The following is a 27,779-nucleotide window of genomic DNA, read 5'->3' on the forward strand; positions in this document are numbered from 1 at the left end:
TTCTTTTTTTTTTTTTTAAGACTATGCGAATATGGATACAGTTCCTTTTTACACTTGGAAGTGATGGAACCAAATCTATGAATTCAGATTATAGTCACTTATAATATGCAACCATTCACCATTTGGTTACAACAGTAACTGTAAAAGTCATATACGGAATGATAGAGCCACACAGTATTAGTACAAAAAAGTTAAGCAACTCAGCATATTCCAATGCCTGACAAAAAATTAATTTAAATAAAATCAGCAGCAATTTCTTTTCCCTTGAAAATTTCCATTGTTATTCCCGCAGATGCCAAGGCACTGAAAACTCATTTGTTAAATGCATAATCTAATAGGCTCTGGAGGAAGTTTTTCAAATGCACCAACCTGCTGAACCAAGTAAAATTGTAACAACAACTTTTCCAGTGGTGATTATCATGTTGCCAATAAACTCCCTCAGTTTGGATGCTAGGGACGTGATTCTACGCAGCAGTTTTAGTTTCATGGTTTCCTCAAATTCTGCTTCACCGCAGTCTTCGTCATCCAGATCTTCTTCATACATCAAAGCATCATCTGGCTCTAACTTTTCTCTTACAGCCTGAAGGAGGTGGGGGAAAAAAAACAGAATGCAAAAGAGGGAAGAGAGAGACACAAAGGAACCTGAAATTAAAAACCATGCGTATATTATTTAACAATGAAGTCTTCTTATAATCTTTGACTATGTGCAAATAACAAGAGAGTTACGAAAGATGTACTAAAGCTAGAGTTGTACACTGATGGCTCCCACTTCAGATCTGTCTCAAGAAAAAAGGATGTTAAGGGTTATCTCTGAGAAAGACTGCAGGCCTTCTACATGTGCACAATAGGCTGCGTGTTCATTTTCATATGAAATTTGGTTTGGTTTGCTCAGCATTCTTTCCATCTCACTATTATCTGTTAAACCCCTCTTTGGCTCAATGGTATAAGCTCCAGGCACTAAGGACAAGTGCCTTCCTGGTTATTTTCCTCAACAAACATCACGTTTCAAACTCTTCCCCACAAACCCTTTCTTGGACTTTAAACGCAAAACCTAGAATGGGGCGAATATGGCTGAACTGAGACAGGGCAACAAGGGCTGAAATAAATGGACAGATAGCTCATTGGTGACTGAAGGGAAGTTTGGGAGAGAAAAAATACACTAAGCAGAGGCTCAGGGAGGGAATAAGAAATGGTGAGATTGGCTGATAGTGAAAGAAAAGGAGAAAAAGTGAGCAAGAGAGAAGTAGTGAAAGGTTGAGTGATCTGCAACAATTTAGCAGAGGAAATGAGACCAGTGGCTTAGAACTACACAACGGAAAAAGGAAAAGAAGGAAACGTGTAAAGGCCCCTCATACTTGAGCAGTTTGTTAGGATTTGGCAGTGGCCTTCACCATCAAGTCTCCATCGTATCTTGGAGACCAGAAGACATACACAGCTATTGAGTGATGCAGACTAAATCATCAACCCACGGTGAGAATCTGCAGCATTAGCAGGAGGCCCACCCAGAGATACAATTTATGGAAAAATTAGTCATTCACAGACATGTAGGGGCATATTTAAAAAAAAAAAAGAAAGTAATAGCTTTGAGCCAGGTTCTCACTTGGTGTAATAAGGCATAGCTTCTTTGGCACTAATCTGAACTTGTATTAGCTAACATTTTGGCCAAGCAGTACCTCTGTGTGTGAAAGTGAGAAAGAGAGACTGTTGGTATTTTTCATCAGAATAGAAGTTTTATATTTATTGGTGACCTTTGGCACCAAAAAATTCCACACCGACAGGTAAGATTGCAGTAGGAACAGCTGAACTCTCAACCTACTTAACAAAATTCTTAGTAACATTTCATTATCTGGATTCCCAAAGGAAACAAAATTCCCGGTAGGCTCCTCCATTTCACCTCTAAGCTTGGTGCCAACTTTCTCCTCTTGCTTTGGAGCATTAACAATGTTGTGAATGCCCAGAAAAAGCCTGATTATTCTCAAGAGTATATATTTTACAGACAATCAAATACATATTAAATACAGCAGGGCTGATCTGGGAAATCTACCTTTCTCTTAGACATATCTGGCTATTTCACTAGCTATACCCATTATAAATGGAGTATACTAGTATTTCAATTGCTTTGCTGTTCTCACCATTCACTTCCAGAGCTCTCAACATATGCATTATCAGAGCCTGATGCAAAATACTGGAGAGGAGATGGCAGCCCAAACATGCAGTCATCCCATTTCGGTCCATGCAGCACAAGGAGGCATTCTGTCTGTTCATCACTGCTGCTCATACCTGAGCTCCTACCTAAACAGGAGCTATTTAAATATGCAGAAACAATGCTGACAGTAGGCTGAATGATACATTATGCTCTAACTTCTGACACACTTGTTTCAGCGAGAAAGCCATACAAAGTGCAAAAGCTATGATCACTTCTGCTTGTGTTGTAATTACTAGATGAACCTGCTCCTCATCTAGTCCTTTTGGGCTCAAACCTGCTCCTCCTTGACTGGCTCTAGTGCTCTCTGTATGAAGAGTGAAACCTTCTATAATGTTCATATCCCAAACAAAAGAGAATGAGTGAGAGTGCTTGACATTTAAACGTTATGAAACGGCACGCCTACTATACATGGGTCTGTGTGAGGGACACCCTTTTTTCTTCAGCTAGTGCTTTCAATTTGCTGAAGACAATATGCATTAAAATGTGGAATTACTTACAAAAATGTATAGGCATAATTTCAAAATATATGTTATTCCACGGAAGACTGTCAGGACTCATATCTCTATGAATACCATGAATCTACGTTGAACATGAAGACAGGATTCATACATTTATTACAGCTTAAGCTGAATGGGAGTTCTGTCTAAATTGCTGAGATAGCACTTAATTACATATATGAAGGAACAGGAAATAAAATTCTGAAGAGTCACAAAAGAAAATAATAAAATGTTATCCATGCAGAAGCAGAAAATGTTCTTGAGGGAAAAATGAACAAAATGAAAATATTTTTAAGTATAAATTGGAGGAAAATACACAATACCTTCAAACAACAAAATAAAAAAGAGGACACAGAAGTAAGAAAACCACATAAAACCAGCCCAATGAAAGGTGGGACTTGATATCCTTTTCTGTTTCTTCCCCCTACCTGCCTCCCTCACTGCAGGTGTCAAACGCCCAATTTCACACCTTGATCTCCTCAAAGTGGGTCTTTGAATTTTCCTATCATGGTAACTAGGACCGTAATTTTTTAATTTGACCAGGCTAATCACTCCTGCTTCATTGATCTGAAGGACCGTTAGGCTACATTTTGTCTTAAGAGTTCAGTATTAATAATCTAGTACTGACACGTATGACCCAGCATGCTCAGGGAGAAGCACTAGGAAAGAGGATATTTCACTGGACCAGGATACAGCTGAGAAGCAGATGATGGTCCAAAATTTCCATGGACTGAGGCTTACACACTTTAAGCATAGCTAAAAGCTTGCAAGTTGATGAGGTGCCAAAGTAGTTAACTTTCTTTGTATTTCTACTTTTGTTTAGATGTGAAAACATGAATTCCAAGTTCTACAAAAAAGTTAGGACCTCACAAACACTCGCAAGAAATGAAAAACAATCTACTTCTGGTGCTACTGAGGTCATCGGCTGTTGGAAGAAAACTTCAGCATTCTGAACCTCACCAAATACCAAACTGATTTCCCAAGTTTTCCTTCTTAAACTACAAATCTCTGTTTGGAGTTGTGGTTCTTCAACCGCTCTCCTCAGTTTAAGACAAGCTAGCGAATGGGAAAACCTGATCCTCAACAACAACCATAACCTGCAGTCCCGGAAGATTTTCCAGAACAGATGCATACTGTTTTGCAACTTTTCTGCACAGCCTGAATTATCAATGATAAGGCTGTGCAAGGTTTCAGAGACCAGGGCTTTGCACCAGCATGCTCCCTGGAAGAGATGGGTTAGCTTCCGCATCTCTCTCTTCCCTATCTGCAAGTGCTTCTAAGGATGATACCTCAATCCTTAGCCTTGTTCTGTCTGCTCCCAGTGGTGTCACTCATGACCCAGTCGACGATTGGACTTGATGATCTTACAGGTCTTTTCCAACCTTAATGATTCTGTGATTCTGTGTGATTCTGTGATTATTTCAGTTGAAAGACTGACAGCTAAACAACTATAGGTTTGATTTTTTTTTTTATACAAACATCTCTGTAATTCAGTATCCAAGGTGAAGTCAAGTAGCTGAAAGGCCTTGTTCCTTTCCTGAAGCAGCTGAAAGGTCATGGTCCAGTGTATGTCAAAAAGACAAACTTTGGATTCCCCCACTCTCATATTCACTGCCCACCAACTGGATTATCTGGGACAGCTTTCCAATTTCTCACATTGAGCACTTCAATTTGCTGAAGGCAGGCAAACAGTGAACAGTTTTTACATCCAACATGGTGATAATGTGCCTGTTGTTTTAACACTTTCTGATGATTAAATAGCCATGCAAGTACACACTCATCACAGAACACCATTGCTCTAGTCAGACTGTTTTGCAAAGCTCTTTTTACTACGTGGATTAGTGTAAAGCTACAAACCCATGCTACATAGGCTACAGTTAGAAAAATACTTTTACTTCCATAATAAATTACTTATTATGCAATTACAGGATCCCTGTGGATGCTGATTAAATCAAATAAACTTCTCCATTGAAGGAGTATAGAGCATTTGTGAAGCCATAAACATGTGTTTCCATGACCTTTGCTCTGCAGAGCAGTGCCCCAGGACTTTTTATAAACAAACTAAATGCAGTTTAGGTTTTCCAGCAATCGTGTGCAAGTCCCAGGAGTATTTATTGTACAACACTTTTTTAAACTGCCAAATTGAGATAGAGAACAGGCAAGGAAATAGTACAGCCTCTGTGGCAGCTATGGCAGCTACTATTGTGGCCAGGGCCAGAATGTCCATTAGCTACTTTGGGGGCTGCTTTATTAACATCCAACTTTTAAATGTTTCATCTGGTACAGTATAAACACTACCGCACAAAGATATCCTCTAGTCCCTGAGATGTATTTACTAACAGGAAGGCTTAACTCCAACCTAAAACACACTCTTGCTTCAGAATACTCCTTGCTTTGTACCTACATTTAATGGTATTGTGTCTGTAAACACAAATTTGCTCATTTATTGACTTGAGTTCCATATGAATGGAACTCTTCAAAAATGCAAATAATGAGAGCAACAAAATTTAACTAACTAGAATTGTTACAACTAAGGATACACACGTCTCAGAACAGACACAACTCCCATCCCTGTGAATGCACTGCATTAATTATCAAGACTTCTCAAGCGTGTACTGGTAAGCTGACAAGAATAAATTCTCATGAGAATTCGGGTGCCTTCTCCTTCCAGTTGGCTCATGAATGCTGCACAAATAGCCTCTTTTGCAGCATTTTGACATTTCCTCCCAGCCAGAACCAGGAAACAAACAGAGGAGTGAGAAAATTAAAAAGCCTGAGAAAAACATACAGTTACATGAAATTCACCAACTGTTTTTAACATATTGCTTCTAGAATTTTTAAATAAGGTTAAATGGATCCTGCTGTGTCAGCACAATTTATCAATTCATCTATGTATTATGTGGACATTAAAAAAGTTATAGAGATGCAGTGATGAGCCTCATTATCAAACTTAATGTCGAGATGACACTTTGTGTGTTCCAAGGGTCTGGACTGCAGGTGGCAGAAATGCAACCTGCAATTAGATTGCATGGCAGCACTGCCATGCTCCCAAGGCAACCTGCTTGTCATGTGGTTATGCTCTGCAAAGTACCTCTGTGAAGGAGAGCCTGAAACAACCTCCTGATTTAAAGACGTTCTTGTTGCCTCTGAATTGCCAGTGGGGCTGCAGGGCTCAGCCCAGCACCCAGCCGCTTCCCAGAGCCTGCTCCATCCTGGGACCCCCCGCAGCAGCCTTACGCAAACTGCTACAGGTACACAGGTTCGGCACGAAGGCAGAGTTGTACAGTGCGGCAGACCCTGCTGTTTATTGCTGGTGATACCAGAGAAGTGTTTTCAAGATCTACATTAGCTTGAAGGCGCCTGGTTTTGCTTGCAGAAGAGATAGGTGCGCCCACTTCGTCAGGCGACAAGAGCGAGCGAGCCACAACACAGACCGCATAGTCTGACCTCCTTCTGGCAATTTTAATCAAGCTCTGCAGGAACTGCTCTAGCTGTAGCATCCCAGCGCTAAGCACAGACTCCCTTGCTCCTGATAGCCACATCAGGTTCTTTAAAGAGGGTTGGATTGTCTTCATGCTGCCCTGCAGTTTGCATGTCCTGAGGCACACACTCATGGCCTCTTGCTGACACTGTTACCATAAGCCATGATTCTCTCTTTGGCAGAGAATGAAGAAATCACTTCCTATAACTATTTATTTATCTTTAATTAGAGATCCTATTTTTATTCCATACCTGTGATAGAGTAGCACAGATGCAATTTAATAGACATCTTTAATAAGTCTGTTCAAGTCGTTACTACGTCCAAATTTCTGGACTTCCTTTTCATTTTAAAAACCTTAATGCTTACATAGAACAGTTGGGTTTAGAATCATCTGAAACAAGCTATTTGATTCAACCGCGTCAATCCTAGCTGAACTATAGAATTAGACTCTCTCTTTAATACCACATTGTTTTATTTCAATTTCCTTCATAGTGCCTAAGCTGGTACATTCAATCTAGATGGAACATACCATGACATGACCGAGTTCCTATTTTCAAGCTTGTTCAAAAAGCCTTTTTTCCCCCCAAAAAGAAGATCTTTAACCTTTATGTTTAGGAATGAGACAGTTACAGGCGTAGGAAGAATTCATTACCTACCTGCCTCTACCTGCCTTTAGGAGCAGCACATACTGTAAAAATTCATATAGAAAAATTAACCAAAATAACACAATGTTCTTTAGACAGACCCAGTTCTAAGTACAAAAGCTGGAAAAGAAATTTAACTGCTACTTGTTTTACCATCAAAGGAACTGCAAACCCTTAATGGGATATAAATGACTGTAGTTTTAACCTGCAGTGAATACTAAACCACGTTAAGGTAATCATTTATTGAATTTCCAGTTTTGCAAGAAATTTAAGAACTCCATAGTTGTTCTGAAAGTGTCAGCATGTAAGGAGTGGATTTCTCTGCTTCTTCTGACATAGAATAGATACAAAAACTTCCACACCAACAATTCCCAGGTCACTCTACTTGAGCTCTACAGAAATGCGGCTGCCTAGCAAAAGTATCTTCTTTAAGGTCATCTTGTGTGAGATACATGTGGTGCTCAAAGGGAGCTCAGGTGGGTCTGCAGAAAGCCAGAGGGGAACACCACTCCACACACACACGGGGGTGTGCATGGAGGGAGGGCTTCAGACTGCAAGCCAGCATAGAAAAATAAAACCACTCTCAGAGCTCAGCACGCTATAATAGCAGCACTGGGTGACTTAGGGAAAGACCCTACTAAATCAGCTGAACTCATCAAGTGTGAGACAATTGCAATGAACATTTTGGTAGGTGTGAAATTAATGAGATAGAGGCATTTTGGAATTTAAACAGTATTCTAAAATTTATACTACACGACTGAACCACCGAAAAGAAGAATCCTAAATTAACTTTAAGTCCTACAGATCTTAATGAAAAATTTTATCACTGATAGATCTAAAGTGTGCTAAAGCTTGGGTTAAAAGCCTATACACTATTAGATAAACTCATCAGGGATGTACCATCAGAAGTAACTTTCAGTATGTTTGCAGTGTTTGATAGTAATGAATGATATACACTTCCACACTAAAATCTCCTGTGGGAAAGAGTCATTCATTACAAAAAAGGATCAGCTGTTTACTGGAAGCACATAGGGACAGAGGCATTTAGTGATTCAGAGGAAATTAAAAATAAAAAATGAATAAAGACAAGCACAGTTCTGAAGCAGGATAACAGGAAGGCAACTCATTAAATCCTTTATACAATAGATATTGTACTGAGAGAGCCAAAGATTATTTCACTTCCCAATGTACCTACCACACCTGAGCAAACACCAAATGATTTCAGCAAAAGACTCACTTGGCTAATACGGAAATACAGTTTTACATCTTGACTTCAAAAAGCTGTCAGGCATATAAGCCAAACGCAAAAGAGAGGGGAACTCACAGGCAGAGTTCGGTGGTTTGGCCAGAGATGATTAAACATGGTTTTTAATGAAAAGGAAATAAGACTTGGCTTATGATTACAAGGCACAATTCAGTACAAACTCTAAATGAGCTAGTGCAGGTATGTGAAGCAGCACAGCACCCATATGCAGTAATTCCTGGACCAAGAAATATACACATTGTACCATTATCCATCTTGCTAAGAAGCACGATAAATAGCCCAACTGGAGTGCTGTGCTTGTTTGCAGTATTGCCTCAGCTCATACAGAAGTGGCTTGGGTACTTCTCCAGTATCACCCTCAAGAGCCACAGATTACTGGGATGCACAGGAGAATGGGAAATCTAATCTACAAGAAGACCCAAAATTACTTGACTTCTTTTGTCTTGCAGAACAGACTTTGAATAAATATGGGGGTTTTCTCCCAAAATATCAGAGAAATAAATGCTAGGGAAGAAAACAGTATATTCAATCAACAGAGCAGAAGAACTAAAAGGGTTATAATGCAGTTATGAATACATGCACAACCTAAATTATAGGGTTTCTAACCACCAGAAAAGTAAAATTACAGAACAGGGTCCTGTCAGGAGAAATGGGATAAAGAAAAATTGCCCTATTTTCAAGATGGTGCTTCCTACCTTCCAGAGGAAATTGTGTGATACAGCTGCCTGCAGCAGCAGACTGAATTCCATGACCCAAGAGATTCCTTCTTGTACTGTTATTCATCACTTAGGCTGTCCGAAGGCAATAGTATTCCAGTATTTTGATCTCCTGGTTATCACCTCTGTATGTCAAAATTTGGAATTGAGGACTGTTAGACGAGCAAACCAGTAAGCCCAGTGAAGAGCTGCCACAAGAATTTCATCATACATCTGCCATGTTTCTAAGCAAAACAGGACAGGTGCATGCTAAAGTTTCATGCTGAATAGGTTAACAGCACTTGGTAATACATTATGTATTGCACTATGTAACATTATGTAGCTGAGGCACTGTTGTAGTATAATTACATATTTATGTTAAGACTTATCCAAAGACAAGTGCATCAAACCAAGAAGCTAATGTAACTTGTAAACTTTTGACCCTTGTTAAGACGTGATGCATTAGAATTGTTACTGAGGGAGGCAGCTGGGTAAGGTCTGGCAAACTTCACCACTACAAGCATTGCAAGCAAAGCGGTAAGGGAGCCTCACCTACTTTCTTTAAACCACAGAAATAAGGTATTAAATCCTACTTACACCGCATTCAAAGCACAGTAAGACCAATTGGGTTTAGACCTGTTCTCCAGAGGTCAAAACCAAAGAAATATTTATAACCAGTTAGAAAAGGTAAGCAAATGCCACGCTAAATAGAGATGCCAATGAAAAGAAAAAAGAAGAGGAAAAAAAGAGGTGTCGTCAAGAAGCTAAAAGAAGCCAAGAAGTTCCAACCCTCTCTAAGACTTTCTTTTTCCCTCTTTATCACCTATAGTATTTTCCACAATGTTTTCCACAATAGCCATCATTTGCTATCTCTGAAGAGAAGCGAGTATTCAAAGAGCAGAAGTTGCATATGGGAAGATGTTTAGAGAAGTCAGGGTCAGAGGGTCCCACGTCAGTGAGAGCTAATGAAGCTAGGAGAATGTTTGATACTGGTAAAAGAAAATTAAATGAAGATAAACACAAAACAATAAATAATCTCAGGAACAATATACCCATTCAAGGCTTTAAGAAAAATGGTATGGCCTTCTAGATAGGGTCATGAGCACCACTGTAAACAGCTCAAAGGAGATCTCCACATCTGAAGGCAAGAAAACTGGCAAGGTGTTAGCAACTACAAGGACTGGGACATCAGATCTTTCTCAGAGCTGTGCTCTAAGCTGAACTAATTATCCATGTTTTACAGGACATCAAGGTAGGTGATACATTAGTAGAATTGTCCAACAATCTCTGAATCTAACAATGACTGTCGTAATAGCATCATTCAAATCAACAATAAGACCTTGCCTGAAATGCTGGGGCATTGATATTCCCCGTAGCTCAAGAGAATATTGCCGAACTATAGATGGTTCAGAAAAAAGTAATCGAAACAAAAGAAATGGAAAAAAGAACAAGGATTTCTTACCTTTAAAAGGACAAATATGCAAGATAATAAATACATTTGATTTCCCTTATACCATCTCGCTCTGTTTTAAACATGTAATACAAGAGACCTTCCATAAAATTAAAGAGTGTTAAATTTAAAATAAAATCAGAGGGCACTTATTAAATTGTGGAAGTCCTTGCTTCATGATGCCACTGAAGCCAAGAAATTAATGAGGTTTTAAAAGGGTCTAGATAATTATATGTTTAACAAGATTATTCTGAGTAGCTATAATTAACAACAACATTTTTTGGAAGGGATTTGAAACCACATGTTTTAGGATTAAAGCCAATCTTTCACTAGGAGAGATCAGGATAAATTGTAATGTTGGAGGTGGGGAAAAAGGGTATTCCCTTACTTGCTTATTGTCCTTATCCAGCAGGTAGCAGCTACTTTTAGGATGAGGATGCCTGTCTAAATGGGCAATTTCTAGACTAGGAAGTCCTTGGACAAGGCACAAGATGTGTGTAGGTCTCAGAGCCTATCTACTCTGCCCTGTAAGTTTTGCAGTCACACTTGGAGATCTGGACAAAAGGGAGCTCTCAATGTACTACGTGCCCAATGTAGGCATAGGATGAACAGCCCTGTCACTGTTTAGAAAGACAAAGCTAGGAAAGCAAGCATTATGCCTGTTCCTACTTGCCAAGGGACACAGAAGCTGAGAGACAGATGAAGTAATAGGCTTGAGGACACAAACCAAGTTTGTGGCCAAAGTGGGAACCATGCTGGTCCTCCTGACTCCAGTCCAATATCTTGACTCCAAGCCAAGCTTTCCTCACATTCTTCCCAAACCTTAGTTTATTTTAAAAAAATTTTCTCTTTTTTTTTTTTTTTTTTCTTTTTAAGATCCCAAACAAATCTCTGCCTGCACAGTCAAGAGGAGGGGTGGAAGCTCTGGGATCAAGCTTGTCTCAGATTATGGGACAAAGCACAAACTCAGTGGTCCCATTTGCTTTCTAGAAGACGGTGGAGGAGAAACAAGCTTGAATGGGCAAGGCAACAAGTGCCGTGAGAGGAAGTTGCATTGAAGACTACAATCATATATTTCAATTAAAATCAACACCTCTTCTAAAGTTTAGGTTGTGCAATCTCAGAAGGATTTTCTCCCTCCCACCCCTCCCCCCCATCACTTACAATATCAGGCAATTCATCCACAGTCTCAAAAAAAGCTACTTCCTTTCTAATACCTATCAGACTGTATATACTGTATCTGCATTTTGCCATATAAACCACCATCTGCACCAAATCAAAAATGCCGTACTTTCAGCTGCAGCTGGGAGTTAACTGTTCTTTCTTACTTTCTTCCACCTTTTACACCTTGTGACTGGCATTGTGCTTTTCGGCATTTGCAATCTGGGCCTGTCTCCAGCTGAATTCACCTGCTTTAAATTTTCTGAGCCCTAATAAAAAAGGCCTGCAGACACATTTGCTCCAAGTGTGCAACCATTTAGGGGTGGTAATGAGTTGGACTGCAGCCTAGTATCTGGCAGACCTTCCTACTTCATGACTCACTGTTAATTAAAACCACACTCTTTGCTTATTCCTGGGATAGCGTTACTTACAAATAATTGAGAGTCTCTCACTGCCTTACAGCCTCCTCCCCCAGCTCTGTTCTGTAGAATATACTTTTCTGATGGAGAGCTGTTTCCCTTAAAGTTGGATGCAGTGTAATGAAGAAGGACATCCATTTTTCAACGAATCCTTGTTGTCTTTAATTTGGATTCTGATACTTTTTCTTATTTTGAATTGCATCTCAATCCACAGGCAATCATCTGATCTATTGTACTCTACAGCTGGTTTCTGGAGGCTACTGCCATGACAAAGTACAGCACAAAATTGAGTATCACAAACTGCTACTCAACTCCAGGCATTTTTTCAGCATATCCTTGTAACAACTGAAATTTGATGGATTCACACAGAGCTTTGAAAAGGTCACTTTTAGAAGTGTTAAAACAATTATTTAACAGGTTTTCTTACACATAAATTTTGGAAGGAGTAGATAGATCAACCTTTCTTTTTTAATTAAGCCTATTTCCATAGTATTTCACTCTCCCCCAAAGCAAAGAGGTCTGAGAATCACTCAATGTAAATAATTTCATGCAAAAAGGCAAAGCTGCAAGACAAACTCTCTGCTTTTGCCTGGAAGTCGCAGTGCTGATTTCTTGATTTATAGAGCCACCTGTGGCTAGGCATCTAGCAACCTGAAACGTCACCTCTCTTACGGCTCTGTTGAGCCTGTTCGAATCAGCTGATGCATTCTTAACAAAATCTCATACTATGAATCTCTGATGACTGGTTGCAGGGACTCTCAGCAAAAGCCCTTCAACTCTGGAATTGGCTACGGGGCTGGTCTAACTAACTCAGGACTATTTTCCTTGGAGGCACAGTACCAAGCTCAACACTTCTCCTGAAGCGTTTGTTTGTAGGGCAGTTATTGCTGCAACTCATTTTGCATTTTCTAATTCAATGGAGTTACAGCATCAGCAGAGAGCCACAACAACATGCAGCCACAGGCATCAGCCAGCTAATGCAGAATTCAAAGAACTGATCACTTACTTAGTTTTCCCTTTTCCAGTGGACTCTACCAAGGAAGAAATGAAAATTATCATATGAAACCCAGAGTTTGGACTCATTTGAGATCATGCCAATATTCTCCCAAATTCAGACACTCAGCTGCAAGCTCTGCATATGCATTAGGTTCCTAACAGTCAGTCCTGCCAAATACATATTCCTAGCAGATTCAGCTGCTTCTGCAGCCTCCTCCTAACTAGCAGAAATGATTCCAGGATGTTATGTGCAGACACCTACGAAGAGAAAGCTGAAGTTGGAAAAATATGTTTAATAGGTATTTAATTTTCCACTCTCCATTTCACTCCATCTTAAATAACAAGCAGGTTATTGTAATGCAAATTCATCATTTCAGCTGTGAAGATCACAATTTCTTAAAGCATTGGGGTTCACCTCACATGACAGTAAATATCACCCCTTTTTAAAAAAAATTCTTGTGAGTTTTGGGTGTCACTAAATCTAAACACAGCTGCTGAGTTCATTAGATAATCTATAATACATACCATTTACAGAACATAAATAATATTTGCTGGGTTTTGATGTGAAGAAGTAAAATATATTTACGCAGACTTCCATTTTTCCAGTATCGATATTTCTTTGCGGTCAAAGTTTTCTCTTTCTTCTCCCCCATGCTCTTCCTTTGTGGAACATTCTGGTCCATTTAGTTGCATTGGTGGATTGCCTTGAGGTAGCCAGTCTAGGACCAACCCAATTTAAAGCTACACTCTGCTTCAAAGAAGTCTGTTAGAGCCTACTTTGGTAAAATGCAACTCTTTTAAGAGAGACAGGCTGAACGCAAAACATACCAATTAGCCACACTTCTTAATACTTCAAACGCGTATCCTTATGGGTATAGCCCCAGATTCTAGCCTACTGCTAAATCCATTTTGCACAGTTCCAATGATAAAGCAGATTTAAAGCTGATAAAACTGGCTGATAAAACAGGAGACACAGCAAGACCTTGCGTATGCTCATCAGACCGAGGCCTACATATCCTCCAATGTGTAGTTGAAAGCTGCAATCTTCAGGCAATCCTCAGCCACCATGAGAGCCCATAAGAATTACAAACAACTGAGTATAAAGCAGAGTCCTGATGCTGATCTCTCATGTGCATGAAACTCGACCATCTTCTGGCAATACCACAATCCAGACAACATGGCAACATGCAGAAAGGCTTTTTTTCCTCTCTGTAGTGGCACCAAAATGGGCATCTGATCCCCCTAAATACTTCACCCACTTCAAAGTGCAATGTCTATTTGAAATTAGCAAGTTGCAACTGTCTCCCCTAAAACCAGAGTTTTGAGAGTAAAGAAAAAACCATTCCACATAAAACAAGAAAGAAAATGAGACCCAAGGCATGCTAGACAGTCTGATAAAAAACATGTTAAGATTAGTAGTAGGAATTCCTCTGCACCCTGGGCTAAAGTCCCACTGCGGCTTTTTATATTATAAAATTGTTCCCCTCTTGCTGAGGATTTTTCTGCATTCGATATCTCTGCCATTCTTCTTCCCTCTGATAAAATACACAGCAAACACATCAACACTTCCCAAAACTATGCTCAAGCTCACTCAGTATGACGACGGTTTTAGATAATTCCTTCCATGAATGTAATACAGTCTCTCTTCCCTTCTCCTAAGAGTAATTTCTGATAATCACTCAGATGTTGCTGTTATTCTTGGATAACAAGTTTGGAAATATGGCTGCTATCTAAGAAACTGAGCAATGTATGTAGTGAAACAGCACTGTCAGACTTAACCAGCAGCTCTCTGGTGAAGAAACAACTTGTGATCGACTGTCATGATCATTTCTTAACTCAAAACTATTTGAAAAATCCAGCAGCATATGTACCACTTTTCATATTCTGCTTTGTTTTCTCAAGATAACTACTTTAGCTTTTCCACTTTAAAAACAATTGTTTAGTTTCCTGAAAGTAAGTTCACTTCTTAACATACCCCATGCTCATGAAACCATTTCAGAATACATCTCAGTCAGCAATGCCAAAGCTCACTATTAGCTAAAAGCCATACAGATAGAAATGTGTATTTGATACCATTTCCTCATTTTCAAATTGCATGTTGCACTGTGCTGCATCCTCAGTAACTGGCTTCTGAAACATGTTGCGGCAGATGAGCCATATTGTCAGACTAGCAATGAACATCCCAATATCTGGTACAAATAGTCTGATCACGTTGCCAGCATCTGCTCCTTTCACACTGTATGGGATGAAAAAAAACAAAAAAACAAAGAAACATTTGTTACTTCTAATGATATTTTCAACTGGAACAGAAAATTAGCTCAAGGCAAAGAAAAAACCCCCAAACCCCAGTAATAAGAAAGCTTCACAATATGGGAAATATGAAGAAGATCAAGGAACTCTAGAGAGATATTTTTGCTCTCCAGAAGTACAGAATAAGTGATTATTCACTGGGAGTTCACATACTTTATTTTAGTGATACTTAGAACTTTGATAAACCCAGTTCTGAATCCATTTTGTGGAGAGCAACACAGGAACGACCTTCAGATTCAACAAGAAAGATTTCAGCTGATTTCCTAGAAGATCCATGTGCATAAATCACAATCCCTTTACCAGCATCCTTTGCAAAAACAACTGCATCCAGCTCCACCAGTGAGGTCAAGCAAAGACAAGATAGCATTCATGTCATCCCTAAATGTGCCCTGGCACACAGAGGAATAACCAGAGAGTCTGTAATATTTTAATGTGTTTTATTATGTTAGCTGTTAATACATTTTATTCAACCAGACCTCTTAAATACCTTTTTGGGTATTTAAGTACCAATATTTAAGTACAAATAGTTAAATACTAATTGAAGTGTTAGGTCCCCGCCAAGAAAACCTTTATTCTCCTACAAAAGGTTTGTAAGGCTGGATGAATTTTATGTAGGAAAAAAATTGCACTGCTTCATTGTGCAGTTTTAATTGTTTAGGCTGAGAAATATGACTTTATGGGTTTGGATGTGGTGTCTGAATTTGGTTCACTGTTAGAATGGAGAGCTTGGATTCAGATTTAGTGGCACAATGAACATTTTATTAAGCTGCTGCATGGACTTACTGAACTTTTAACTATTAATGAGAGGATATAATCTTAATTATTTGAAAGTGTACAGCATATACCTGCCAATCTTGAAGTTAACACATTTTAAATATGCAGCTCCATTTTTCATTTAATTTTTTATAGGGCTTTGTGTCCATAATCAGTTCTGAGGACAGGTTAGGCATCTGTATAGCTCCTTGGGCATAGGTGCGCGCACTAGACTAGCTCTTCATAGCCTGAACTGGTAGAAAACCTTAATAGGTTGTTTTATAGATGCAAAAAAGAGATCACCTCTGGCATTTCTTTATCATAACACTAGCAGCTTGGAAGCCTAAAAAAAAGCTATTTGTGAAGGAGTTACCTGAAACTGCTGCGATTAACGGCAGATCTAGAGTATCTAAAAAGTCTCTAATGTGATTACACTGTCAGGAATCATGTTGGCCTGCTCATATGTCCAAGATCAAATCCTACATTTCCATCACTGCTGCTGACCCAGCTTTTCCAATGCTGTATATCTTGCAAAATAACATATGTCCAAAGTGGGAATAAGGTAAGCTAGCTTTAATGTTTGTTTCAACAGGTACAAATGAGTGTATCATTGGAAGCAGTGAGCACTGTGCAGGTCTGTGGGACGCTGTCCTGTAGCACAATTATGAAATGGACCCAGAAGTACTACTGAATTGGTTCAAAACTGGAGGGGGAAAATTCAAGCTGTAGTTCTTCTTCCTCCCATGCTCAAGACACAGACACAGAATAAACCGACAAGGTGCTGCCTAAGGAAAACAACTTAGAATTTGAAATTGCAGCTTCCTGTAAAACAAAAAGAAAGAAATTGCAATCATGCAACCAGAAAACTTCCTCCTCTGATGCTCCTTGCTGTTATAGATTAACCCTGAATAGTCATGCACTATACGGCAGCTAAATAGCTTGAAAATGTTTTGCTAATGGCTTCAAGTTGTACTGAAGCAGAGAAAAAAATTAAGTAAATCATTGAAAGGCTTGTAAAGTTAGGCGGCAAAATCCTTGCTGGATTGCTTGCATGTTTCTTGTGCTGCTGCTTCAAGCAAAGCATGCTGTAGAGTCAACTGACATATGACAGCATAGCCAATCTGTTTAACATTACAGAAAATACAGGCTTGACATGTGTCAGTTCATTTTACAGTACCGTAGCTCTTACTGTCAGTGAAGATTAGCTAGTCAAGGCACTGAGTCTGCACTTTCTCCTTTGGCAGAAAGCAGTAAAAAGTACATGTTTAATGAATCTAATTCCCAACAACAGTGTACCCACAATTCACAATAACAATAATGAATGAGTTTCACTCATACTGAACGTTATGCTGAAACCTGCCTATTAAAGTGGTTTTATTAAATAAGTGGCAACAAAGTCTGAATTCTTGATTCTGAAAGTATCACTCAGTCATTTTTTAGAAAGAGTTGGAAAAAAACCCTGAATCAGGTATTAGTTAGTGTAAGAACAGTATATATTTGCTAGTCTCATATTGAAAAATGGATCAGATTACTTCTATGTAATACTTCTGTAAGTGAGCTTTTTCTGCACACAGGTATGGAGTCCCATCTAAAATTAATTTTGCATCGCTTCTGAACTTAAAGCACAAGTCCATCAGATTCAGCCACTCACATATGAACAAATTAAAAGGTGGTAACCTTCAAATACCAGCACTTCTTAGTTGCACCAGGTTCTCCTTCCTCACATTGTACTCCCGTGGAGCCACACTGGGTCTTCCTTCATGTATCCCACTCCCCAGAACAAGGGGAGAGCCCTGCGGGAGCACTGCCTCTGTCTCGGCTCACATTTCTTTCCACTAACCCAAACCAAGTGCTTCTGATCTTTCAAAATAAATCATTTAGCATGTTGTTGTGAAAGATGTAATGTACAGTTCAGGCTAGCGATAGAGAGACTGAACAGTGATACTTAACCACAGAGGAGGGAAAAATTCTGCACATGAATAGTTTATTCACCAAAACTGTTCACAAACGAATGCTGTCCTCATCTCCCCATGAAAAGGAAAACAAATTGACCTCAGTGTGATAATTAAAAAGGAAACAAAAGATCACTTGAAAATAGAGAAATGTACATTCTTCTGTAAAGGAGAATAATAAACTGCTTCATTCGACCCCAAGCAATTCGCTTCCCAGTTTTTCACAGCAACAGCTAGAACAAAAATCAGTTATTCCCACTTGTTATCTCTGGCAGTACAAAAAAGAATGGTAAATACTGCAATCATTCCACAAACATTTCTCACTTTATTTGAGCATTCACACATGGTCTTATTTTGCATTTGATAACAGTCTACGCATTGTGCTCTTTGCTCCAAAAGAGGCTCTCTAATGATGAAGTTAAAACAGAAGCACAGGAAGCCTATTCAGGAGATCTCCTGGAGAAACAGCTTTTTTTAATCCCTGCAAGAATCACAGTGTACAATGAATTGGTCATAGCTCTTGATCTACAACTAGTACAGCATCATTTATTCACCTAAACTAAATAATTTACCTACAGGGAAACTTTAATTGCAATAGAGACCTCTGATTGAAGCTTATAGCTCAGCCAGAAACATGTTTTGAAATGTAATTACAGTAAACAGCAGCTTTAGAATACTTTTCCCCCTCTTTCATTCTTTCTTACAGGATGCAAAAGAAAACAGGACCACCCTCCCTCCCCCCCCCCCCCCCAAAAAAAAAAAAGTTAGGGGTTTGAAATGCTTTTCTACTTTTCCCTGACCAAATAAATTACATTGCACATATTTTTTAAGACAAGGTACTACTACAGTTAGGGTTGCAAGAGTTCCTCTGTAGGACAAAAAGGATTTTATGAGTTTTGCATCAATATGTGAAACTGTTTTATCATATCAACAGACCCCTAATACAGCAGTTTCCTCATCAGTCAATCTGTGTTCCCCTGTTGTTTTCAGCTGTATACTTTCAATTTAAACTACTTTAGAAAGAGATCATCTTCATTTTCTGTGTTTATACAGAATTTTTCTAGGACTGTGTGAACCTGGTCCATTTCTGAAGTTCATTGGTGCTAAAGCAATTACCAGGCAAAATTCCCCAGTTTATCTGCATTGAGAATAGAGTTAGCTGGGGACATACAGGTTAAAACTGCTCTCTTACTTCATGTACACTCACTAGCAGTCAAACAAAAAAGAAATGCCTTGAAGAAGCGAAGCCAGCGTAATTTAAACATTACATTCTTGCTTCATGCTCGAGAAATCAGCATTTGAGTTTTCTGAAAATAAAATTTTCATTTTTTTCCTTTCTAGAACAACCATTTCTCACAAATTAGAATTATTCATCTTCTACTGAACGCACAAAGCTTTGGTGAACAGTGAAGAGTTAATACTGCCTTACCTGGTCTGATTTCATTTCTTTAGAATGGCAGACACATTACCTAGCTCTTTATTTCAGGTTTACAGAATAAAACCAGAAAAGCAGCAGCACTATTAGCATTGAAATTGCAATGACCCAGGAAAAAAAGAACAACCAGCCTTTCTTAAACAGAACTCAAATGAATTCAGCATCAGCAATATATCACAATGTTAAGCTTATGTTAATCGGTAAATCAAAAAATGCCTCCAGATTAAAGCCCTGTAAAAAGCTTCATTTTAAATTGAATACTGGGAAAACGAAGTATTTTAAACTTTATTTTTTATCATAGTTTTAAAAATTTCTCAAAAACCTTATTCACTGCATACTACATTCACTGCATCTTTTCTCCCCTCAGGGGTTTTCTATAGCATCTGTTTACTTTCTAATTGATTGATTTAATAAAACTGCAATTAGGTAACACTGTATTAACAGTTTACTGATGATAAACTAAGGAAGAAGAGATGCATACATGCTAATACTTTCCATTCATCTTGTTTGGTCACTGTGAGACAGCTGATATTTCCAAGTGGGTCTAATATTTCAGAGTAATTTATGCATCACCATAGATGTTTACAGCACAATTCCCATGGGCTTCATCTGCAACTGTAATCAACTGAATTGGAGGCAAATCAGACCCAAGAATCACATAGGTGCTATGCGGTACTGTGAATGATTCATTTGTTTATCACTAGTATCCTCTCTATGATCCCAAAATAGCGGAAACTCTGAGGGTACCAAAGGCTAGAAAGCAGATTGCTTTAGAGATGTGCTTGCTGATCCTTGCTGTTGGAAGTGGGTCCTGGGGATGGTTGCAGCTGGAAACAAGTTAAAGAGGCCCCTTGTCCTCTCTCAGTTCGAACTAAGGATGAAATGTCTGCCTCTGTGCTCTCTGCTGGGAAACTCACACTTAATTTACCTGGGTTTGAGGACTACAGACCTGGTCTGAGCCACAACCAGCACTTCAGTGAACACAGGACGCTCACAGGCTATATTCATGCTGGCACGACTTGTCCCTGCTGGTTCAAAAGACAAGTTAGATATGATGTTGGTTCACATGGCAACCTTGATAGAACCCTCAGGGCAAACCTCCGCTGTGGGTAAAGTATGTGAGTTGCTGAGCGCTGGTAGGCCTGCCTTTAGTCCTTTCCTTACCTCATGCTCAGCCACAAATTGGAAATAAATTATGTTATAAAAATAAAATACAAACTTAGTAATATTAATATCCACAGGGCTGTGCATGATCCCTCTTAATCCTGCACTGCCTTAATGTGACTGTCCTCTCGGTTTATGCAGAGCATGCCATGTGTTTCACCCAAAATACCTGAAGAGAGAATACTTTGAGAGAATTTTGGTCATGCAAAGTAAAAGAGTGGGAGGAAGAGGGAAGCAAAAATGCACGGAAAACTACTTGCAAAAATATCTAGCATGCACTGACCTACCCAACATACAAGTTCAGAGGGATCCTGAAGTATTTGTAAAATCTTAATCACTGCTTACAAACTATGTCTTCACGGATTCAAAAACCAAAAGCACACTTAAAAGCTTTCTCAGGAAAGATACCTTGCAATGAAGAACACTTTCTGTATTGCAAAAGTGCTTAACCATGTATTAACCAAACATTTGCTTTCCACTGCTATGCAGAGTGAGAGCAGCTATTTGAAACTAAATGCATATTGCCAAGTTTTTGGTGCCTCATTGCTTGCATAAAACATTCAACATTAAGAAATTATGGATATGTGCAATGTGTAAAATGTTGGTTCATGCCAATTTTTCTTTTTTAAAGGACCCACTGTTTCTTGTTGTTCATTGATCTTCTAAAAAAGGGCAAATTGCAGCTTGCCCAGGGCAGCATGCAGAAGACAGAAAATGTAGCTGAGATTTAGCAGCTATCACGCAAAGCACTCAGCTGTGCTACTGCCAGACTCGTGACAGTACAACATCCAGCTCACTCTGCCCGTGTCCCGCAGCTCCAAATGTGAAGCAGGACTGATGTTGCACAGCCAAGGGGAAGTGAGCACATTCCCCTCCACACCCACGGTGCCGCGCACGCCAGCCCCCACAGCGCTGTGGAAATAACAAGCCCATCCGCAGCACAAATTATTTCAGGTCCAAGTGGGAACGTGATCCCAGATGGAGGCAGAGCCAAAGTGAGCAGAAGGGACCTGAGGACACCTCAGTTGTAGGTGCATTTTGGTCTGAAATCTTCAAAGAGACTTTCCATTGTGAGCGAGTATGTACACTTCTCACTTGCTTCTCACTTACGCACACATTATATAGGGATTTGGCTAAAGCACTAATTCAGTATTCACTGATCACTGCAAAACATTCACAGTTAAATCTGTCCATAATGCTCATAAATACTTGGTGACTGACAGCAAAGTGTTTACATAAAGGCATACAGATATCCATATGTTCCACAATATTCCTGACTAAAAGAAAGTGCTGAAAAGACTGAAGCAGGCTGACGTTCAGTGGTTATTTCAAAACATATTTGCTCCCTCTCTCTGCAGCTTTCACTGTTTGGAGCATGAACAGATCATTTCAAACTGCTTTTTATTTCATTCTATAGCCAGCATATAATATAATCACAGTAAGAAAAAGACATATCTAGATTTTCCAGTCAGCTGTAGATGAGGAAGGAATAATATTTCCCCCAATTACAGCAAGCGACATTGTAAATTACTGTCATTTTGCAAAGCCAGATTACCCTTGATACAGAGGAAAGGCACGCAGCCACTAGGAAATGCCACAGTTCAAGCTGGAGTGCCCACTGCGCTTCAGCGAGTGCATGGGGGATCCGTCCACCCCCCCAGCCCCATCCCTAATTCAAAACTACCCAAGTGCCACATTTGCAGGGATGGGGCCATTCACCAAGACTCTCAATTCTTCCACATGAAACAGCTTCCAGTCTACCCTGCCTACTATGGACATGCCCATCTTTCTCTTCGCTGCGTCAAGTGGGACAGGACAGAAGGCAACCTCTAACCTTCCCCACCATCACCTGCTTGAAAATCCCAGTGGTTTAAAGGCAAAAGCACATGGGCATTGCGGGAAGCAGGCTCCAGCCATCAGGGGCATGCGTGCAACATCTCTCCTCACCCCCCACAGCTGATTTTTGTTAAAGCTGGCCAAAAGGAACATCCTGATTTACCCTTGGTGCACTTTGTTGAATTCTACAGCATCAAGCTGAAAACACAGAGCTGTAGAAATCAGTGGCAAACTAAATGTACCAATGCCTTGAGATGTCGCTTCTTATTTTTCTGCAAATGGAGCATATGATACAATTCCTGGGTGGCAAACTCCCCATGTACATGTGGGAGGGGAGAGGACTAGTTCCCTGCACCGCTTGAGGCTATCTACTCAATGGCTGGGACGTGTGGCCACCAAAGACCTTTCTCAGGTATGGGAGGTAACTGTGGTAGTGTTTTGCCAGTGTGGGAGACTCTTACCTTGGCTGAGCATTGAAAAGGACAGGATTCCTCAGATCCAAATAGGGCAAAAAGGAGCTGAAGTCAAGTGCTCCTCCTTTTACCCCCAAGCTGGATGCCCTTTGTCAGCACACTGCAGCAGGGTGGTAAGACCCTGTACATGGTACGTTAGTACTCCACTGGCCACAGACTTCCTTGTGTTTCATGTGCCAATTGCTATTTGGAGATGTCCCATGATTTATTCATGAACGAAAACCAACAAAAACAAAATAAAACACAAAGCCAAACCGTTAAGCATGCGTCCTAGAGAGTTTCTGGATACTAATTGCAATGCTGATTGCTCTCCAGATTAAAACAAAGACTGGCTCACATTCTGCTGCTGATGGGTTTACCACTGTATTGCTCCCAGCTACCACGGTACTGCAGGAGGCTGGGCCGTGCCAAGAAAAACACTGACAACACTCTCACAACTCAAGTGCTCAAACAACGCAGGCCATAAAATACCTTCTATCAGATGTTCGTTTCCTTTGAAACCCTAGGTTAAATGGCATGAGAAAAGTTAGCCGAAATTAATTTAGCTGAAAAGAAAATAAGCGCAAGGGGTGGCAGGAAACAAGCTTCCTAAAAACCTAACACAAACAGTTGGATAAATAAGATTCCTACTGAATGGAGACAACTTCTGAGAGGACCTTATGACATTGCTGAGGCAGCCCAGACCATCAGATCAACGTGACACGATGACACGCTTCAGAGGCGCAAGAATGTCCAAGTGCAGAGAAAATTTCTCCTCACATGCAGTTAGCAAAGAGAACATATCTGAGATGTAAAATCTAACACTTAGTAACTATGAAGCCTCAATTAGAGATTGCTCTGCCATTGCTTTCTTCCTTCAATTTCATGACACTCCTTTACTTGTCATAGCATCTATTAGTCTGTAGGTACCTAAGTGACATGAGGTTGCTGTTCTTTTTGCTAAGTACCTAGACTACTGTAGCATGCTGTTAGAAATGACATAGAGTAATAACCTTCCAGTTTTCACCTTTTGGTTTCAATGTGTTAGAAATGCATTATTTCCTCATTAAGTTATTAAAAATACCCTGTTCAACTTTAAGCTTCATTGCCCTTTAATCTCACTGGGTTGCTGACTGCACGTGTGCTGCAGTTACAGAATCACAGAATCACAGAATCACAGAATCACTAAGGCTGGAAAAGACCTATAAGATCATCAAGTCCAACCATCAACCAACAAACACCACCATGCCCACTGAACCATGTCCCACAGTGCCTCATCCACACGTTCCTTGAACACCTCCAGGGAGGGTGACTCCACCACTTCCCTGGGCAGCTTATTCCAGTGTCTCACCACTCTCTCAGTAAAGACATTTTTCCCAATATCCAGACTGAACCTCCCCTGGCACAACTTGAGGCCATTTCCTCTTGTCCTGTCACTCATCACTTGGGAGAAGAGACCAACACCCACCTCTCTGCAACCTCCTTTCAGGTAGTTGTAGAGAGCGATGAGGTCTCCCCTCAGCCTCCTCTTCTCCAGGCTGAACAACCCCAGTTCCCTCAGCCGCTCCTCATCAGGCTTGTGCTCCAGACCCCTCACCAGCTTCGTCGCCCTTCTCTGGACACGCTCCAGCACCTCAATGTCCTACTTGTAGTGAGGGGCCCAAAACTGAACACAGTATTCGAGGTGCGGCCTCACCAGTGCAGAGTACAGGGGCACGATCACCTCCCTAGTCCTGCTGGCCACACTATTTCTGATACAGGCCAGGATGCCGTTGGCCTTCTTGGCCACCTGGGCACACTGCTGGCTCAGTTGTTAGCAGAAAGTAAATTTACCTATCTGATTTACATCCTTGTGCCTCATAATCTCTTATTTGTCGCCCTGGTTTTATCTAAGGCCCACCTGTGAGCATTATTAAGTCTTTTTAACCACTGGTGTCGCATAAAAAAGACTAAAAGCTGCCACTGTGGGATTTGGGAATTGTCCTGACGTAAATATAGAGCCAGTATAACACTCTTGTGGAGGGGGCTGGCAGAGAAGTATCAAGATGAAAACAGGTATAATGTGCTCTGCTATTTGCTAGGTTGAATGAGCCCCTTCCACAGCTCCCTCTCTTGAAAATCTAAAGTCTCCTACTAGAACAGGATAGCATAGAACAGAACAGAACGGAACAGAACAGAGCAGTTGGAAGGGACCTACAACAATCATCTAGTCCAACTGCCTGACCACTTCAGGGCTGACCAAAAGTTAAAGCGTGTTGTTAAGGGCATTGTCCAAATGCCTCTTAAGCACTGACAGGCTTGGGGCATCGACCACCTCTCTAGGAAGCCTGTGCCAGTGTCTGGCCACCCTCTCGGAAAAAAATGCTTCCTGATGTCCAGTCTGAACTTCCCCTGGTGCACCTTTGAACTGCTCCCTTGCATCCTGTCACTGGATCCCAGGGAGAAGAGATCAGCACCTCCCTCTCCATGTCCCCTCCTCAGGAAGCTGTAGAGAGCAATGAGGTCGCCTCTCAGCCTCCTTTTCTCCAAACTAGACAAACCCAGAGTCCTCAGCTGCTCCTCACAGGACATTCCTGCTAGCCCTTTCACCAGCTTTGTTGCCCTCCTCTGGACACGTTCAAGGACCTTCACATCCTTCTTAAATTGTGGGGCCCAGAACTGCACACAGTATTCAAGGTGAGGCCGCACCAACGCTAAATAGAGCAGGAAATATTAAGTGCATCACAGTATCTTACTTTTTTCTGAAAGCACTGATTTTAATTATTGTCATCTTCCTGCCACAGACTACAATGCAGTCTACCTTAAAAATAATCCAGTTTTGACCTACTGGGTTTCGGACTTCTTGCTGAACGTACTAACAAGAGGAATCACCCTCTTTCTGCTCACTAATTAAAACTGTCCTCACATGGTCATATTATTAATATGCCATATTATGCTGAATGGGCAATCAACATTTTGCAAACATGCACAAAATTGAAGTGTGCGCCATGAAAAGCTGCTAAGTTAGAGCCTGTACCATTCCTAATGAGATAGGAGTGGGAATGGCATAAAAAACCTCCCTGACTCCTCTTGTTGGAATTGTACCAGTCACTTCTGCAAAACATCATCAAAAGTCCCAGAGTGGTGACAGGACTGAAGGAGCAGCTAGAGCCGAGGGTCTGGTCTATGAGCATGATTTTGCAAAGGGATGTGGCAGCATATGTGTTATATCCAACTTGGGAACTGCTCTCTAGAGGTCCTCTCCAAGCACCTTCACCTAGAATACAGACTTGAAGAAAGCTGATACACCAGGTAAAAAAACTGTAATAATGCTGCGATTAACAAAGCTGTATCTCAGCTCACGTGCATTCCTAAAGCACTGTTTCCCAAAAAAACAAGGCATACCAGAAATAATGAAAAGAGATTGACTAGGAGGATGTTTCAGAGACTTCATTAAAAATTAATAGAGATCTTTGTCTTTCAAAGTTTTATTGTCCCTTGGACAGCAAAGAGTAGGAGGATAAAGTTCTTTGCTCACTCATTTTGCCATGGAAAGAGCGAGCCAGATGATCAGCTGATACCAATTATAAATTATTGGTCAAGATTACAGAAGGAAATGAAATATGGGGGCAGACTGATCTGATTTCTAGCAGCACTGAACTGGAGCAGATGTGAGCATCAAGTCCTGCATCCCCTCTTTCCTCCCACATGTCTTTTTTCTCCTCTGAATGGTAGCCCATGAATGGAAATCTTGGCTTCTCAGTAAGTTCCCATAATTCATCCAGATTTCACAATAACAGTATATATTCCTTTGTGTTCTGACAGTGTGCAGAGGCCACATGAGTCCCCAGTGAACCGGGGGTGTTAACCTACACTCCATTTTTCTCATCATATGCATATGGGAAAGAATATTTACTGGCTGCTTGGAAGAGTCAGTACAGAACATTTACTCATGTCAAAAAAATTAGAAAAACCCTATAATATGGAGCTCTCTTCCAGGGTTAGATTAATTTTTCAACACAAATGTTATTTTCTGAAATAATGAAACCTCACTCATTTCCTCTCTTTTTTCCTGATTAATTATTCACGAGTTTACACTGCTCTTTCGTATTAGCTCACCATTTGCCCAGAGCATTTAATAATAATTTTCCTTTTTAATACAGACAAAGTCTACTAAAATTTTCTGTTCATTCAGCTACTATAGAAAAGGCCTTCATGTACCTGATTTTATTTCTCTTAGTCTTCTAGTCACTCTGAGCATTTCCAGAGCTCTCAAAAAGAGGAGTATTTCATCACACTTGAAATGTCTTTTAGGACTTGTGCACGATGAGGTTGTTGCAACTAGTGTATCATGATGAACATGCTTTAGATACAGAGCTAATCAGTTTTTTATTTCAAAAAAATCAGTTTTTTACTTAAAAAAAAAGTCATTAGCTGTGAGAAAACTATTAAATGAATGTGAAAGAATACTATTACAGAATCCACAAATGTAGTCTTTCACCTCTGAATTATATCAGGCTTTATTTTTATATCACTGTACGACTTCCTATCCTTGTTTTTTGCATTCATGTGCTTTATTCTCTTCACTGATGAGTTTTTAATTTAAAAGTTACAGCTGATTTGACTGTTCATTCACAACCGCATCTGCTATAGCAATGAATCTTTTGGTTGTGCAATCACTTGCCAATGTCATCACATAGCAGGGGGATACAGTCTGATGGCAAACACACATACACTTAAGCTACAGGAAGACAGCAAATAAATAAGAAGTAATCAAAGTAGCTTTTTACATGCTGAAGCAGAAGAAAGAAATTTTATGGCACTGCAGTGACAGTGGGAGGGGAGGGAAGAAGAGATGACAGACACAGAAGATAGATATGCTGCCATTTGCAGCAATATGGAACAAATATAAAAACTGTCCCACTGGTTCCACCCTGGCAGTTTGGTTGTCTGCTGTTTACAGAATCAGGTATCTAACAGTCTCTCAATTCATTCTCATAGTGCAGAAATCAGGCTAGCATACTAGAGACAAGGTAGCTTAAAACCACTCCCCTTTTAAGACTGAGATGTAGTTACACAATTAGT

The 27,779-nt window shown here is 40.2% G+C and overlaps 1 protein-coding gene across 1 annotated transcript in view; it reads right to left on the minus strand.

Annotated features, from left to right (window-relative positions):
• Nucleotides 1–27,779, minus strand: part of PIEZO2 (piezo type mechanosensitive ion channel component 2) — a 322,465-nt gene that overhangs the window by 128,139 nt on the left and 166,547 nt on the right. Inside the window, exons 5-6 of the mRNA XM_059815888.1 lie at nucleotides 14,887–15,049; nucleotides 370–580 (exon numbers count right to left, since the gene is read on the minus strand). Of these exons, the coding sequence (XP_059671871.1) occupies nucleotides 370–580; nucleotides 14,887–15,049 (374 nt within the window). The remainder of the gene's footprint in view (nucleotides 1–369; nucleotides 581–14,886; nucleotides 15,050–27,779) is intronic.

The sequence above is a fragment of the Gavia stellata genome, chromosome 3, assembly GCF_030936135.1.
Source record: "Gavia stellata isolate bGavSte3 chromosome 3, bGavSte3.hap2, whole genome shotgun sequence".
NCBI classification, from domain to species: domain Eukaryota; kingdom Metazoa; phylum Chordata; class Aves; order Gaviiformes; family Gaviidae; genus Gavia; species Gavia stellata.